This window comes from Gallinula chloropus (assembly GCF_964237585.1).
Source record: "Gallinula chloropus genome assembly, chromosome: Z".
Taxonomy (NCBI): Eukaryota; Metazoa; Chordata; class Aves; order Gruiformes; family Rallidae; genus Gallinula; species Gallinula chloropus.
This window is the reverse complement of record NC_140089.1, coordinates 44,105,323-44,123,313: the sequence shown is the minus strand read 5'-3', so window position 1 is coordinate 44,123,313 and position 17,991 is coordinate 44,105,323. Positions and strand designations below refer to the sequence as shown.

Genomic DNA, 17,991 nt, shown 5'->3' with positions numbered 1-17,991 from the left:
CAATGGCTTCATAATTAAGAATGATTGTAGATAGTTGCTAGGTGGTTGCTAGGAAAAGAATCAAAGGGAATTGTTTAAAGGAACACCTGTAAACTGACTGTCCTGGAACACCAAGAACATCTAAGCAAGGTATCTCCACATACAGAGCCAGTTTGGCACAATAAAAACCACACCCACAGGTCAAGAAGACCCTTGCCCAGATGAAGACCCTTTCTCCATGCAGGCACAGTGATCGAAGAAGATACCACAGCGATTACTGTAATTACATACAAATTACTAGCCAATCATTGTAACTGGGAGTGTGCTACCTTGTAAGATTTGTGTGTAAATATAACAAAAAGTGTCAGCTTTGGGTGTGCTTCATTTGTCACCAAGAACCCAGGCCTAATCAAAAGCAGCACCTCTCTGTGTGTGGAAACTGGCTTGTTGGAAGCCAGGCAAAGAACCTGCTTTTTGGACAGTGGACCCACAGACTTTCCAAGCTGTGGACAGCAAAAAAAAGAGAGCATATCCTTGAAAGACACCTAAGAAACAAAATCTGAACAAATCCTAAGCAATGTTACATTTCCAAGCTATTCAGGAGCTTTTTCTGAAAACCAGTTAGTGGGTGATTAGCATCTGAATGGCTTTGAGATACCCCTTCCTTGTGCCTGCCTGACATCTGAAAATGGAATTTAAATTCCCCAAATGCAGAAATTAAAAAAACCCCAAAAACCTCTAGAGAGATTATTAGTTATACAGAGATATGCTGCAATTTAGATAAACAGGCGCTAATTGCTATGCATGCACCACCTTCTTTTTTTTCCTTAAATGCAAACAACACTGCTATGCAATATGTTTTCCATTTAAACATTTAGTTCATCCCAAAAGCTAATAAGCAAGCTGCTACCCAAAGGTACTGCACAACTTCTCATCGATGGAACTTTAACAATTTCAGACCTTGTTTCAGGGTCTTAACTTAGGTTATCTGACCCTTTTTCCCCCTGCAGGGGTTTTATACTTCAATCACAGTGACCCCCTCCTCCCTCCTCCCCTGCAATCTGCTAATAATAGTCTTCAATTATTATGGGCATTGATGGACTGGAGATAAGACCAAGCGAGCGTTCACCTCATACCAGATCTATATGCCTCATGACTTAACCCACATGCTGGCCTTTGAAGAGTGATAACCTGTTCTTTGTGGAATGTCCTGCTCAACCACAGTCTGAGAAACTCGTACTGACCCTTATGGACCAGGAACTACTGAGCTCAAGGGCTGCCTGTCTGTCCTTGCACCCCTCAGTCCCACTAAGCAGAGGTCCTTTCCACATCCTTGGTAGAGGGGGCAGCTGTTACTGAAAGGTGCTCTCGCTTCTGTCCAACAAACCAGAAGAAAACTAGCTTAAGAGAGAAAGGGAGGGCTCTAAAAAATGATCATAGTGATACATTTCAGCAGTTAGGTTTTTATTTTTGTTAATTAATGACACAACTGTGTTCCTGCACTGTCTACCTGCATATTCATATTTTTTTAAATGAGCCAAAAATGCTGAGCTCAGGTATTTTGTTATAAAATACATATGTCTAAAGTAAAACTTGCATATTAATTAAAAACCTTCCAGTGAGAAAAAAATAACAACATCTTTATCATTTTTCCCCAAGTGCCGTTGTGGAAAATGAGAAGCCTGTTGAGAAGTTTAATTAACAATTAATGCTGAAAAAAAATTATTCAAACTATATTACAGAGTGTTACCAACCCTGTTACTTTTATCTCTGGCAACATTTTAAAGGGCTTTTGGGTTGTGCTTGCTGTTGGCCAGCCTACACCCACAAACACACATGCAGCTAAGCCTGATGCAATCGGGAGCTCCCCAGAAAAACCCTGTCAAAACCAAACCAAACATACTTAGGCCTCATGAAAACTTGGTGGCATTTTTGCTGGGAAAGTTTTCTCAACACAGGATGACTGTCAAGCTGCACAGATGACAAAATAAGAAAGGTCTTGGATTTTCCCAGAGCAGCTGACAAGCACTCACGCTTGCAGGGGAGAGACAGGATGGGGGCGGGAGCACAAGCTTTCTGCATCCCAGCCACGTGGATCCACCACCAGTGGCTTGCAGTGGGGGAAGCGCCGCTCTTGCAGCCAGAGACAAATGATGTAGGAAAGGGAGGAACAGAGCAGGTCAACTCCTTCTGGATGCTTGGGCTGACATGCAAGCCAATACACCCTTGTTCATACACAGAAACACAGGGACAGGATGGCACGCACATATTCAGAGTGGGCCATGGACAATTCTCTGATGGCTCCAGGTATAACATAGCCCTTTGCTATCTGGGACCTCCATGCACTGGGCAGATCTGCAAACACGCAAAGGCAACTGCATGGTCTTTTCCAGGACACAACTGCTAAGCTGCTCCCAAGAGTCACAGTCTCAAAGCACTGACGGCCTTAATTCCTCAGTAACAGTTGCCTGTGAGAGCTGTGAAGATGTTAGGTGCTGCTGAAAATCTACCAGGCTCATAGTGCAACTGCAATAATTACCACCCTATTTTATCTGATGCTTATTGTGGACAACTGAATTCAGATCATTTTATAATTCTCATATGGGTGAGCTTGTGCTTGGATAACTGTATTCCAAGCACTCCTGTTACTTAATAGTGATGCACTTGCTTGGTGATGAGCTGAAGAGAATTACAAGTATGGTTATGAAATAATTTTGGCTACAAAGTTATTTCATTAGCTGCTGAATTTCTTGTACTCTAGCATTTGTTAGACTTCAAATTTATCATTTTATTATTATTTATATTACCTTGCTTCCCTGGAATCTGTTTTTCTTATTTAGTCAAAACTCTTGCTGACACGAAGGAATAAATCTAAGGCCTGATCCTGCTCTCATGCTTAGATTCATAACAAGGTTTTCACAATGGATTACTTTTCCCATTCAGCTTAAATGTAAGTACTACCCATTTAACCTCTGTCATGCTATTTTCCCATTACACTTTTACATACATATGTGGGCTTCTGTATATGAAATCAACATCCACAGACCTTAGTATGCAGCACAGAGTCTGAAAGGCATAATTTAATCATTACAATATAAAAGGTGCTATTTGTCATTTATGTATTACTGATTTAGCTACGTATTTTGGTGCCAAAACAGTGTATGTATTTCTGATACAGATGTATTGTCAAGTGACAAATTGAATGAAGCGATGCCACTGAGATTACACCTACTAAAAATGCACCGTGGTTGTGGGTTTTCTTTTTAATCTTGACTAATACCTTAATTGCAGGGAATGATTGGGCATGTGTGTCATTTCGCTTCACCTTTCATAAATTCCTTAAGCGTGCTCTTCACATGAAACTCATATTGGGCCTGATGCTGACAGTGAATTTCAGTGCTCTGCTGAAGAAGAGTGTGCTTACATGAAATTCACCTGACAAATTTGCACAGAATGGTAAATGTTCTTCCTGAATTTTGACAGGGGACACTTTTCTGAGAGCCTATGTTTCACACTGTCTTGCTTTGTATGTTGAAATGCATGCTTTGGATATTCAGAGCTCAGACCTCCTTACAGCAGCCACTGTTTACCCACAAGTGCATTTCACACACTGTATTTCCAGGTGCTGAAACACACTCAAGCTACTCATAAATTAAAGATCAGAGTCTGAGCTGTTCTTTCTTGCAGTTGAATTCCCAGCATTTGGACGCTCAGAGCAAGCAGTGTGCCAAACAATTCAGGTCACAGAACAACATTCGGTGTGATGAAATGCAAATATTTTCCCAAAAGCGTGATTCCTCGCCTTTTTTACTAGATGTAAATGGACTTCATAGACTGGTCAGGACTGCAAAACAAGTATATTTAGGGGGCAAAAGCAATTCTTTATGTTCACCTCTACACTACATGCTGGAATATTGCTATCTTTGCAATTTTGAAATTTTAAGTAGAAAAGCATACTTTTCAAGTCAAAGGCTTCTGCCTTTGGGAGAATTTCTTGCACCTGGTTATAAAACAAAAATAAACCCCAAAACCAATCAAACAAACAACAAAAAAACGCATCTGCTGAGTTTCAGAATAAACAGCAGGAGTTAAAAAAATCTTAAGATCTCATTAATTTATTTATGCCTTGTTACATTTTATTTGTTGGTCAGAGGAAACACGTGACCACATTATCAGGAAAAGCATCTGAGACTTGATATGCTATAGCCTGGGAGACAAATCTCTTGCCAAATTAACAAAAGTCAAACACAACTAATGAAATGCATCACAGATGGATGTGTGTGGCTGACACTTCTGACATGTGTATGACTTGATGAACAAGTCCAAAGACACTTTGTTTTAAATGGTGACTGTGATCAGGGATTAAAACTTGCAATCAAACTAAAGAAGTATTTAGTCAAGATGATACAATTAGCTTGATATATCTTTACATTTTTATTCAGCCAATATCTCTGTTATTTATTTACCTAGTCAATGAAGTATCTCGACAGTAAAGCAAACAATGGGATTAAGACAAGCAGGAAATATATTAGGTAGATCCCTCCTCATCATCTCATTCATGTGTGGCTTTCTGCATCTAAAGCTTTACGGTTTTCAGTATCTGAAGATGCTGAAGGGAGTGTCGTCTTAAGACTTCCGACCTCTGAATCCTGACTACCAACTGACCTCCTCGACTGGCAAGTTCAGCTTGGACAGCGACATTTTTCCTCCCAGTCTGGATTTCACTAAGACTGATCAGTTTTGCTGCTCTTGTGTTGCGGTCATGGTGTCTTTTACAGGAAAATGAGCTGCTTCTAAGTTTTCAGCTCTGTGAAGTTTGGGAGTTGATGGAAAATCTCCAGGCTAGCTAAGAAACCACTACAGCAGCCGTTCTTTTGTGGTCACTCAGATATAAAAGCTTTTGAAAAGAGATGAAAATGCTGACAGTGTTTCTCTGGGGAGACTCTTCTTCTGTGCACAGGAACCAACTCAGTCTATTTTTTACCCTCTAATGTACACCAAGAATTAGCCCTATTCCTCAAAACTCTAGGAGAGTGTACGGTGACAGATACAACCTGGATCATGCCATAATTTACTACATGGGAAATAAAGTCAAATGGAGACTGTCTGGTGCAGGCAGTGTGCTCATGGCACACTGCTGTTTTCCACAGGCCGCCACGTGTCCAAGATGAGCAGCATGCAGATGTGAACAAATCTGCTTCTCCGGGTCAGAGGCCTGGCAGATCCCTGCCATGCAGAGGCTCTCCTGGTGACTTTCTCTTTTTGCCTGCAGTTTTCGTATCACCGGGCTCTTACATCCGCACTCGGCAGCAAGAGCCCATGCACCCAGCAAGGAAACACATGTTCCAGGGCCAGGCTCTGCTGTGGGTCCCCTGGGGGAAGGATCTCTGAGAAATACACACCAAGTGACCACATCCCCTCCTTCTGCTGAACCCACCTTGGAAATACAACTACTTTTTTTTTGTATCAAAGGTCCTGTGGCTAGTGATCCAAGGGTTGGAGAGAAGGTTGTCTTCTACTCCAACATCGAGAGAAACCAATCCACCTCAAGGGGTGTGAGTGGTCAAAGCCACAGCAATGACCAGGTATTGAACTACAAGTAGCTGCACCCTTCAATGAATGGCCTGGGAGATGAAATGCAACTCAGTGAGTGCTGGTATCTGGCTGCTCTCCTCTGCTCTCTGCAGCAGCCATGCCAGGGCCATCTTCCAGGCTGGCAGAGCGAGGCCAGCTCTGCACCTTCACATGCTGCTGCCATGCTCAAATACTTCCAAATCATGAAACTGAGTTTAAAAATAACCACAATGTAATAAACAGAAGAAAAGAAAAACAAAACCAGATTATTTTTTTTCTCAGCATTCTGGGATGTAGCTCACTTTCTCAAGCTTTTCTTCACATTTTTTTCATTCTAAAGTGAAATCTGACATCATCACCAGACTCTTAAGAACTACAGTGTTAAAGAGAAAAGTCCAGTACTGTGAGAGTCATGATGAAATTACAAGAATAACACTTCTATTTCTTTTCGCCTTTAAAAGTCATTCAAGAAGGTGGTGGACTGAAGCAGGGCATTTCTGCACTGTTCCTGCCTAACAGAGGCAGACAAAGTCTGGCTATGTAGATATTAAAATGAAATCTATGGTTAAAGAACAAGGAAAAGTAAGAAAAAGGCTGAGACAACTTTAACTAAATGGCATAAGACTCCCTAAAATATAAATTAAAATCCCTAAGCACGAATCAAAAAGTTCAGTGTTCAAAATGGGATAGTACAGGAATGTTCTCAAAACCCGTGCCTTTAAAATTAGCAAATTAGCATCACACATGCAATTAGCAATTTTACTGTGGAGCTGGAGCTACAAACTTTTTTTTTCAGATCAGCAAAGTAAATAAATAATTTCAAAAATTATTTCTACAACATGTTATCAGTGGCAGACATTCCCAAACAGAGGCCAACTGGAAGTACAGTAATTATTGCATAAATCAAACATTCACCCTCCAGTACTTGAAGGAACACCATCCCAAACTGCAGAAATATAGACATGCTATTAAGACTATCTCATGAATACACACAAATTTCCCATATGAAAGCTACAGTCAGCACCGCATTATCTGAAATGCAATGGCTATATGCATGGCCAGCCACTGAAAACATCTTGTCACTAAACCACCTACTGACTAATCAACAAGCCTGCCCAGTATGCTATTTTCCATCATTGAGAATAACTTCAGGGATGAAATCAAACGAGTTGCAGGTACACATTAGCTGGGGAGTGCAAACTGATGTCCACTCTCATGGCCCTGAAACCTAGAGCTTACAAACCTCTCCATGAAAGGCCAAAGCTCCAGCCTTGTCTTCAGGTGCACCCAAACAACCAAGGTGACTTCATGGAGCGGGGGTCACCGGGATGAGATTCAGAGAATGATCTGATTCCCAAAATCTCAAAACCACCTGCAAGCAGCTTCTTACCCAAGTTCTGCCCTGAGGGTGTAAACCTGGGCACTGCATGTTTTATGCATGCCCTGTCCTTGGGTTCTGTTTTTCACATTACTACCAACACAGCAATGTTATTTACTGACTGTATTTACAACATGAATCACAGAAATGTAATAGCAAAGGGTTCATACATTCCAAGCCCTGGGCTGCAGACTAAGTGAGGAAGGAAGGAAGTCCGCAGCCATTCATGGAGAAAATGGCCGTGTTTCTCCCATCCTCTTTCAACAGGTCTGGTAGGATTGGCTACCAACCTCAGCAAGTATAATTTTGGTGTCAAGACACAGAAGACTAATTTCTGAAATATCACGGTATTAATGAAGATACCAAATATGTTAGGGGCTGTAACAGTTCATAAGGCTAGTGAAGCTAACCATCTAGCAGTAGTTAGCATCCATGCCACTAAGATATTACATCATCCACTCAATTTCAGAGGAAAAAAAGTCTTTGCAAGGTTTGCCATTCATGCAAGGATTCTGCACCTGGTGATGTTACTTCACTAGAAAGTTACAGCCCGGTATGCAACAGCAACAACTGAACACTGTTGGTAATTCCCAGGCAAGAGGTTTGCTGGCTGATGTCAACACAGCACAAACCTGCTTCTTAATGACTTAAGCGCAAAGAGCATTCCACCATTTCCAGGCTTCGGACTCTCTCTCTCATCTAAAATCAGAGCTGTCACTGTCAGCCAAGTACTGCCAAAGAGGAAAGACCTTTTCACCAAAAAAGGAACCAAAAATTTGGTCTATGTCTGAAGGGCCGCAGACTGTAAACAGTTAAGGTGGAGGTATTCAAGAAACTGGAGTGCCAGATGAACCCGCTGGCCAGCAGCAACCAAGAGTACATGGCAGGGAAAGGAAGACTTAGGAGTGTTGGGATAGGCTGTCAGGCAGACAAGTGCTGAAGAAGCATCAGTGGGTTTTCTGGCAAGGAAAATGGGTAGTTAAAATGATGAACAGCTGGAGTGGGAAATATCAGTCAATCTCAGTTGGAAGATGAAGAGAAATTTTTTACTGTTATGTCAATTAAAGGTACAGATGAGCATTTGTGCCACAACCTGGGACGGAAATTCAGTCCTTCTGAGCAACGACTGGAACCCAGCCTCTCAAATCAATGGGTCTTTGGTCTTCATCACTTTGCTTTTCCCACCTTGAGAGCTGCCTCTCAAGAGGAGGAAAGTGCTGTCAGTTTCAGCCTGAGATTGACTCTTCAGAAGCCATCAATCTTTGGGATACACTTATTCAGTACCGAAAGTAACAATTTACGGATACAGTGATGGAATTTCAAACTAAATTGATTGCAATTAACTTTGTAATTTTCTCTTAAACACATACACTTCTAATATTTGTGATGGGGCTTAATGCACTGTATTCAGAAATGGTTACCAGTAGACCAGCCAAAATAGGGCTTAAGTAGGTAACAAAAAAGAAACTCCACTTGTTACTCACAGCAGATGTGCTCCTTCAACTTCTGTGGAAACTGCAACACATGCACAGTTTCACCTAGCTCGAAGTCTCACCTCTTTCCATAGACCAACATATGCTAAATATGTAAGAATCTTTTCCAGCATGACTGTCAGTGATTGCTGTGTTTAATGCTAGCGGAAAATGGTACTTAGACCAGATAGGAAATAAACATAAATGTTAATTATCTTGCTGGAGATGAGAAACCAGATGACATCTGGAGCTGGCATTATTGTAAACAGGAAAAAGGTATGAGAGCTACTTAGCTTAGAGGTTTATAAATACCAGATATACACATCAGGAGGAGGTTGGCAGGTTAAGAAAGGGCAAGTGCAGCTCTGCAATAATAAGTGAGCGAGAGAGATGGAAAGAGTCAGTATGTGAAATTATTTATGGGAAGAACATTTTTCATTTTTGCCTGAGACAATTTTAATTATGCTTTTTATTGGACAGCTGCTCAGTGTGGTGGGAGAAATCTGCCTTGTTTTATACACTTCCACAGTTTACCTGATTCTCTTTGCTAAAGCAATAAAAACAAAAAGACTGGGACCACCACGGCAGTGTGGCAGAATGCAGAGCATCAGCCCCACAAACCTCCCCCGGGCACCACAGCAAAGTCCTGAGCCGCATCCTGCAAGCAGTTATGCACAAACTGAACTTCATGTACTGTGATTAATTTTCCTGACACCATGTGGGTTTCATTGCAGCACATGAAACCAAACACAGACTTACGTATTTTTAGGATCAGGACCTACTTAGCACTAGTCAGCTGTGATTTAATGCGTCTGTGCTTAACGTGCAGCGTACTAAATGTGAGAGAATTCTCTGTTTTGCTACATTTTTGGGTTTTCCCCAGAACAGAATGTATATTGTTTCATCATTAATGCTGGAAGTTAAATACTGTGTAGTCACTGATGTTTATTTAAACGATTATAATGTTTTTGAAGGCGGCTGGGAACAGAGGTACAGTAGCCTCATATTTAAAAGCAGGGAGTTTTATATAACATTAGAGAGCTCTAGTAGGCATGTTGCCCATTTCTGATTCTCTGGAGGCTTCTATTCTTCACAGGAATTAATCTTCTAATCAAAATGCATCTGCATAAATGTTTTCCTTGTGCTGATCAAGTATCAGCAAATCAGCGATTACCTTACACATCCAATTGCATATGCTAGGCCAGAGTATTCCCAACATCCTCTGGTAGAAAACAGGGCATTTCTAATCACAAAATAGTGCACTACAAAAAAGCTATGGTAAGACTGAACGTCAATGACGTACAATACAAGGGTAGAAAAAGACCTTCTGTTGCATTGCAGGAAGACCCTTCAGTGCATTTAGTGCAAAAATCTAGATGTAGATGAGCACTGGTACTCACTTCCTAGGGTGCTGAGGCATCAGGCTATGCAACCTCAGAAGTCATGCTTATGCATATGCATTCATGCCCTCATGCTCAGGTCAAGAAAGATTCCTATTACAGCACTTAAACTACACAAAGCTGGAGGCAAAGGTTCCTGACTCCAGTTAGCCACTAGACTACAGCTTGTGCTATGAAGCAATGTCATTCAGGGTCGGATACAGATAGGATGTAGCATCCCTTAGTTGTGAGCCGAAAGCTCATCAGCTAGACTGGGAATCTCTGGAGTGAGTTTGCAGGGAAACAGTTCAGGCTTCCAGTGACACTTTAGATATGTATGTTCAGACACACAGAGCGAAAAAAAATAAAAGGGAGGGGGAAAGGAAAAAAGAGGCAGGAACAACCTTCTCTGGAACACTTGAAGATGGTAATGTACTGATGAAAAATATTAGGCAGTGCAGTTACTATTAATCAAAATATCTTTTAGGTATTTTTCCAGTTACCTGCTGCAAAGCTAATCACTGGTTTAAAAATCAACATTTCACATATCCAATTCTAAAACTGTTGCTAGGTTTGAAGATTGGTAGATGAAGTTAAGGATACAATTTTTTAACTATTTGTAGTTAATTATGTTTAACTCTTCATATCTTTTCACATTTTACCTGCTTCTAAGTGACATAATTTGTATTTGACATTTTTTGTCCACCACGCAACCTTCTGCTCTAATTTTTCAACATATTTTTTGTCTGCAGAGGTTAAATTATACAACATAATTAAAAGAATTGAAGTCTTAACCCTTATCATTGTTACAGCTTTACAAATAATTCAGATTTCAAAATTAGGTTATGCTCATTGCCAATACAATCAATTTAAAAGCAGCGCATATGTGACAATACTAACTCTTGCTTCTGACCCAGAATTTGTTTTCTCCCAAGAACACATTCAGTGCACAGGACTGGCCAAAGACCACTGAAATCAATGGAAAAGCTACCAATGACTTTGATGGAATATGGATTGGGTTTTGAGTGTCACACTACTGACTTCATTTACTCATCACAAGGGCTTAATTTGGCTGTGACAGACGTAAAGCGGTTCATCCCATGTACCTTTAATAAATTACATACATTTTAAACCCACCCTTCCAGGAATTTAGAGCATTTTTTTCTGCTAGCTCTATTAAGGAGCCCCAGCACTGGCACACGAATGACTGAAACACATACAGCTGTTTGTACTTACAGGTGTCAGGTTTGAGCTGATTGTTGGTAATTCCAAAGTACTGGGGATTTTCGATGACAGGAATCTTTGTCATCCCAATGATGACTGCATCAGGACCCCCCTCAGAAGAAGACGGAGTGTTACTGCCATTTGAGATGTGGTGGAGGGGACTGGCTGAATCGTCGTCATTGCTGATAACTGAAGAAGGACCTGCAGTTAGAAACAAAGATTCTCCTGTAATTCAGCACATGGTTCCCTATCCTCAGACGATTCCTTGTTTGGTTTTTATTTTTCTTTTAGACCAGTTTGTCCTCCATCCCCACAGTCAACTGCTCTCTTTGTGTGCCTTGCTGACCTTACCTCAGAAATTTTGTACGCCCGGCTGCAAATGGAGAACAGTGTTTTTCTTACATTAGCACCTGGAACATGAAGTGAATTTTCGTACCTAGATTAAATTGTCAGTGTCCATCATAGTCTGTCACTGGGAAAGACCTCCAAATTTCTCGAACTCCTTCTGTCGTTCTCAGAAATAAGCTATGAAATACACTCATTAGCCCTTTTATCTTATGCCCTAACGTGGATCCCACAGCAATAATTGCCACAAATCTGGGCAATATCTGCCCTCCCTTTGAGGTGGCATTATAACAAGACAAAAAACACAGAAGGGACAGGCTCATCCTCAGGTAAAGAACAATACAGTTGACAGCCAAAATTCAGGGGACAATTTGAACAAACATAGAAGTTGTGGAGCAGACACTGAGAAGAGCACTGGGTAAAACACACCCCATCTCACTGCAAAACTGGGGTGACCACGGAAGGGCTCATCCAGCTCTGGGCAGTATCTCACTGACTTCCCTGTCCATACCTAAGTCTAGTCACCTTCCAGAAAGATGTTTATTTTAATCAGTCACAGATTTTGTTTTGTTTTCACTATGTGCTTTTATATTTTTAAGGCAAGTACCAGGGAGATAAAACCTTGTAAATGGGTAAAAAAAAACCCCAAAAACGCTGTTTAGCACAGTCTCCCACTTCTGTGAGCTGCAGGGGCCTTTGAACTAACAGCAAGATCAGCGCCAGTAACATCTAAACTCCTACCATCTAATCTTTCCATTTAAACTCCACGTTATACCTTCCAGCTTACCCCCCATATTCAAAGAAAATCGGAATCACTATTTAGCAGCAGCATTCTGCCTAATCTGCCCACTGAAGATCACACATGTCACTTCACAATTGATTCATGTTAACCAGGGTTTTTGGTGTGGTGTTCACATTGTCTAAGGGTAACAACAAAAAAACGATGCTAGAAACAGACAGAAAAATTCACCCTCTTAAGTACCTATCCCGGATCAGCATCCCCAGCCAACAGGCCGTGGGCAGCAGTGACAGAATGTCCTCCTGAAGTAGGGGGCAACAGAGAGGCCTTTGAGGACAATGAAAAGTTACATTCTCTCCTAGTCACCAGTCACTCCATTGCAAAATGCAGGAGCCCCAGACTGAGTTTTAGGTTGGACAGAAGGAGCAGTGCAGAGGCAAGACAGAGCTCAGTGACCTCCTATGTAGATGGCATCTGTGTCTGCAGGGGCAATGGGGATATGCAGAGAGAATGGGACCATCAACATGCCCTGTAGACCCATCGTTGGTGGTGTAAAGGAAGGTAGGCAGGATCCACCACAGCAAACACACAATTTAGGGACAAAAGGAGAACTAGGACAGCCCCAGTCACATCAACCAAGAAAGGGCAGCTGTAAAGGAAAGAAACTTTTACTTTTTTGTAGCTCTCTGTATTGTAAACATTTTATCATTAAATGGCGTGGCTCACAGGAATAAATCTCAAGTACTCTGGCATGTGGCCATTTAAGCCTACCTTCTGCGACTCAAGCGTACTCCCACCCCTGTCCTGCTTCCCTCTCTCCCCAGTTGGTTTAATGGTGCATGAGGGAAATGTTCTCATATTTTGAAAAAGTACTTCCCCCCATAGTCTGAAATATTAGAGGTAATTTTTCAAATACCTTGCACTTCACTGGCAAGTCACTGTTGACAAATGTAACCGAAGCCTAGATCTCTGCAATTTATCAAGTGAAATACTAATACCAAGGCTGGTTTTGTCATTACTGATCACCCAGATCCTCAAAAGATTGATTCTACTAGGAAAGCTGCCAGGATTAAGAGGTTTTGGTGAAGATTTCTCTAATGAAGTGCAGAGTCTAACCAACTGTGGGAAAGGGTCCCTCAGATGGCACACAAAATTCTTACGTGAAGTCACAACACATCTTTCAGGTGCGTGAGAGCCGAGAGCACTCACATTAGAGTACAAACCCATTTAAAACCGCATTCAGTTTTTTCTAGGCATCATCCTCACATCTCTGAACTTTCTGAATGTCAAGCTAATGGCTCCAAAAAGCAGGCTGAAAAATACACATTTCCTTGGGAAAATAAAGGCCTTTTATACTAATATAGTTTCAGTATGAGGGTCAAATCCCTTCTCTTACTGCAAATGGTCAAATTCTCTTGGCTCTGCAATTTAATAAAGGCATGTCTCTAAGTCCTTTTCAACCCTGCTGTTCTCTGCTGCACAGGAAGAGACTCTCTTGTCATTGTTTGCTTCCATGACGCATGTGGTGACAAGCAAGGAAAAGCGACCATTACACACTTCTAGACGTTAAAGTGGGATAATGAATAGAAACTCATTCTGTTCATCAAATAATTTCTGCACTACTCCAAGACCCAATTTTGTTTGGTGAACTATCACTACAAACCACAAAGTGCCGCAGGTGAAAAGCAGACAATTACTCTATAAATCTATTTACTCAATTAGGATAACCAGTGAAAACTAGTCTTCCCTGTGGTATGAAGCAGGCTCCAAGTACATTCAGCTCTCTGATGTAGCTGCGGAAAACCTGAAAATTAGGTGATTTCCAAAGCAGTGCTGGCAGCATAAAACAGTTTGAGAAACATTCAGCTCCGGGAATTGTGCACTGCATCACTTACTGATCCCTCTAACTTATAAGCAAAGTAACCAACTGATGCAATGGTCTTTAGAAGTAGTTGTTTGGTTTTAAAAAGTCCTTTTCCCTGTATATTTCTTCTCTAATTAAGATAATGAGAACTCACAGGTGGAAATTTTTGTCTATCAGAGGCAGCTGAGCTCACATCCTTTCAAACTTCCCCTTGCTGCACCTTTTTGGCACCACAAGCAAACTGGTACATAAACTCTTCCACACTTGCTTATTTGCCAGACTCTGTACTTACCATAAAGTTACATTTAATTTTTTCAATGCACTAAGCTACATCACAATTACAGTCAAGCACTGCAGCTGGCTATGACTGATATTCTAGTAATGCAAAAACATTTTCTGTGACGCAAGATGAGGCCATCACCTGTGCTGACAAGAAGCTAGAGCTGCCCTTTTCTGAATATGCATTGAGCTCAATTGAAGCATAATTTCTTAAAGCGCCTTTAAGTATGGTTTCATCCAGATGAAATGGGGTCACTGAATTACTTGTCAAAGGCAGAATGAGTATGATAATTACTGTCAGTCACCTATTACTGTTTCGGTTTTTTATAAAATTTGCTAATGGTTTTACACCTGAAATCCAAAAAAATTAGACAAAATGTCATTGGTGGGAGTGAAAATCATAGGTTGTCAATAGTCATTAGCTATTGCCAATAGCTGACTCATAGTCAATTTGAACTGAAAATCCAGAGGCCTTCTCCACCTGCAAACATGCTGCCCAACATCTTCACTCAATTTCATTTTTAGACTGTATTCCTTATCTTAAGAAGATAGAATCTGGAGTCAGATAAGAAGTGGTAGCCTGCCTTGGAGAAGAAACATGAGAGCTATATACTGCAGGGCTAAATTTCTTCTCTCTTTGACTTTGAGCTTAAAACCTGCCCATTCTCCATTATCCAGGCCCAAGAAAAATCACTTTTGTGACTTCTGTGTACAAAAGCCAGTAGCTCTCTGAAAAAAGTGGTGACACGTAAGAAAGCCAACTATATTTGAAGCCGACAAGCTATAGTAAAACCAAAATACCTTGCACATCTCTGCATGATTTTCTGCACATACTATGGGAAGAGGCAGCAACAGCAGACATCTCTTCTGCAAGACTGGTAAGAATGGGGAACTGCTGAGGTGGGGTCATGGTTTGCTTTTACTAGTGCCAACACCCCTCCCTGAAATATAACCCTCCTTTGGGCTACCTCCTGAACAGTACATTTCTGCACTGTTCTTGACCTTGGTGGTACCAACAAGTATGAGTTTCCTTAGGTTTAGAAGTAAGATTTTAATAAAAGTATTTTCAAGGTGCTATTTCTGGTGAGGCGGAGGAGTTTCATTATTCTAAAAGGTAGCCTTTCCTGCTGCTCCTATCACCATCAAAGCTGATCAGTTTCAACCTGCATGCTACCATGACTTACCTGCACTGCTATTTTTTGAGGCTATGTTTTTCTCTGTGGTATTTAAGACTTCTGCTATACTTAGATAGTTGGCAGTGGGAACATATTGGACTACTGGCTGCTGCTGGAATAATCTACATGGAACAGGGATTGGAACTGGATAATCTTCAAGGTCCCTTCCAATCCAAACCATTCTGTGACTCTATGACCTTACTATCAAAGTACAGAAAAAGTCTCAAAGTGAGTAATAGCATGACTCAGCTAAGCAGGTCCAGGTTCTCAAATACAGAACCAGAAACAACATATGTTTTCAGTTTGCACCAGGCGTGGCCTTGCAAGCACATAACCTTCAGTGTAGATGATCACAAGCACTATGTCCATCTACTTCTCCTTCCACCTACTGTGTCAAAGATACAAGCAATCTACTCTTCATGTTTGCTCTCCAAGCTCTAACAAGTTCTCCTGGAGGCTTCAATATCCAGCATCCTCCTTGCAATGCACTTCTGTGCAACACACGTAACTCCAACTACCCCTGAGGTCACTACAAATGGCTCAAGTACTCTGGGAAACAGTAACTACCAAAAAACCCACCAATTTAACTTTTGTGGTTATAGCTGTGTAGTTGCAAGGATGCATCTGCTTAGGTAAGTGTTATAAGGCAGATCAGGTAAGAGGACTGCTTATAAAGATGATTTTGTGTTCTGAAGCCTTAATAACCCTGGCTACTTCCATGAGAAATGGCACTGCCTGCTAGGAAGATTTCTCAACTGACCTTGGGCTAGCATTGGCTTTTCTTACTTCCTCTGGGAACAAGGGTCAGTCTGTGCTGGAATATGCTAATAGCACTCCATCAAGCCAAAAGCAGGACAATGAGAGCATGTCACATCAGTCAGCATCACCTCTGCTGAATTTCAAGGTCATACTGAATCTTCTCTATTTTCCTATTGGGAGGGGTGTATTTTTTCACTAGTTAAATACCTTGTTCTGAAAAAGCAATTACACAAGATTTCTTTTCCCATGAGACTCCTGTATTTGCTGTAGATTATAAGTTCTTTTTTGCATGATTAAAAGTTAAGTTTTATGCTTCAGCAAGAACAGACATTCCATTTTCCCTGTTATCAAGATAGGATCCAACTTTCTTACCAGAACAGACATCTTTTTAGCTTAACTCTTGAATCCCTATCTTATCTCTCACTCCCTTTGCAAGACAACTCATCAATCACAGCTTGACACACTTTTTTTCTGACTAAGGTGCTGTTAGCTTTACTTTGAATATTCCTGTGCATTCTTAAGTTCAACAACTGTATGCAACTCTGATACCAAATCATGCTTATGCAATTCTATTAGCCTGCATAAGAGAGCCCAGTATAATAGAAAGTAATGCAATTATACAAACATTATTTTATATTATTGGTCTCTTAAAATGCTGCATGCTGAATACAGTGAATTGGATTAAAAGGCATAAATAGAACACAAGAAAAAAAAAATCAAAGCCAGCTTTGCTCCCCCAAAGAGAAACCAGTTTAGTCTCACTTGACGTGGTGAAGCAAAATCAGGGTCTTCTGCAAACCTAGAGTGGGCTCATTAAAATTATGGTCTTTGCAGCTGCTGGTGCTTTTAATGAGGGAAAGCTCAAGACAGGGGGCTCCTGTGCTTTCGCAGCAGTTGAGCTGAGCTGAGTAATAGCATTTCTTGACTCGCCCCACCTTCCTGTCTGATATCCCCTCCCTGACAGGTCCCCAGAAAAAAGCCATTAGACTTGGCATCAGTAAAGCTACCTCACTAGTTGCTGTCACACTCAGTTGTGAAATGAGTACTGTGTGGTCAATACTCTTTTGTTTCTGCTGGAGAAAACAGAAGACTAAGATCACCCCACACAACATTATACTCAAGTCCATTCTGCTGGAGCACACTGCTCTTCACAGCTCAAACACTGCATGTCCTTCTATGCCGGTGGAGCACACCGAGCCAGAAATCACACTGTAGACATTAAGTCTGTGACTCAGAAACTGAGTCTTGCCAGGCTTGGGTGTTTAGAGGATAAATAATTTCACATCTTCTGACAGGTATCATTAATCTGTTTAACTGATTTGCACCCACCAGTGCTTGTTTAAGCTTGTACTCAGTTGCTTCTTGATACATGAGATGAGAAAAACTTTCTGACACTACTCAAGAAGTTCGGTTCCTATCCAAAAGCATGCTCCTGGGAAGTCAAGGAAGCCAGAAGGGAGAGCTGGAAAAGTTCCCCACACCCAGCAGGCAAATGCCACTGTTCCCTGTAAGTGCACAGTTTTAACAGTATCTGCATATGAAGAAGAAAGGGGGATCCTTGGAGGTGTCTTGCAAGAGTAAGGGGCTGAAAATAAACGTTTAAACTCAAGAAGCAGACCTTAGAAGTCTGCTCACTTACAGCCATTGCAAAGCAAAGAGCAGACATTTGTTTGAAAATCATGATGAAGCCAGACCACTTTGGCATAACATTTCATTTGGGTGATCAAGAATCCAAGGTGGTTTGCTTTTGTTTTCATGTAAAAAATCAATGTTTTGTCCTCCCTTGTTTGTTGCAGCCTCACAAGAAGGCTAAATTGTGTTGTT

At 41.2% G+C, this 17,991-nt stretch overlaps 1 protein-coding gene across 1 annotated transcript in view; it reads right to left on the bottom strand.

Moving 5' to 3' along the window:
• NTRK2 (neurotrophic receptor tyrosine kinase 2) overlaps window positions 1-17,991 on the bottom strand; it is a gene marked incomplete at both ends in the record, with an annotated part of 199,766 nt that overhangs the window by 69,597 nt on the left and 112,178 nt on the right. Inside the window, one exon of the mRNA XM_084278353.1 lies at window positions 11,019-11,207. Within this exon, the coding sequence (XP_084134479.1) occupies window positions 11,019-11,207 (189 nt within the window). The remainder of the gene's footprint in view (window positions 1-11,018; window positions 11,208-17,991) is intronic.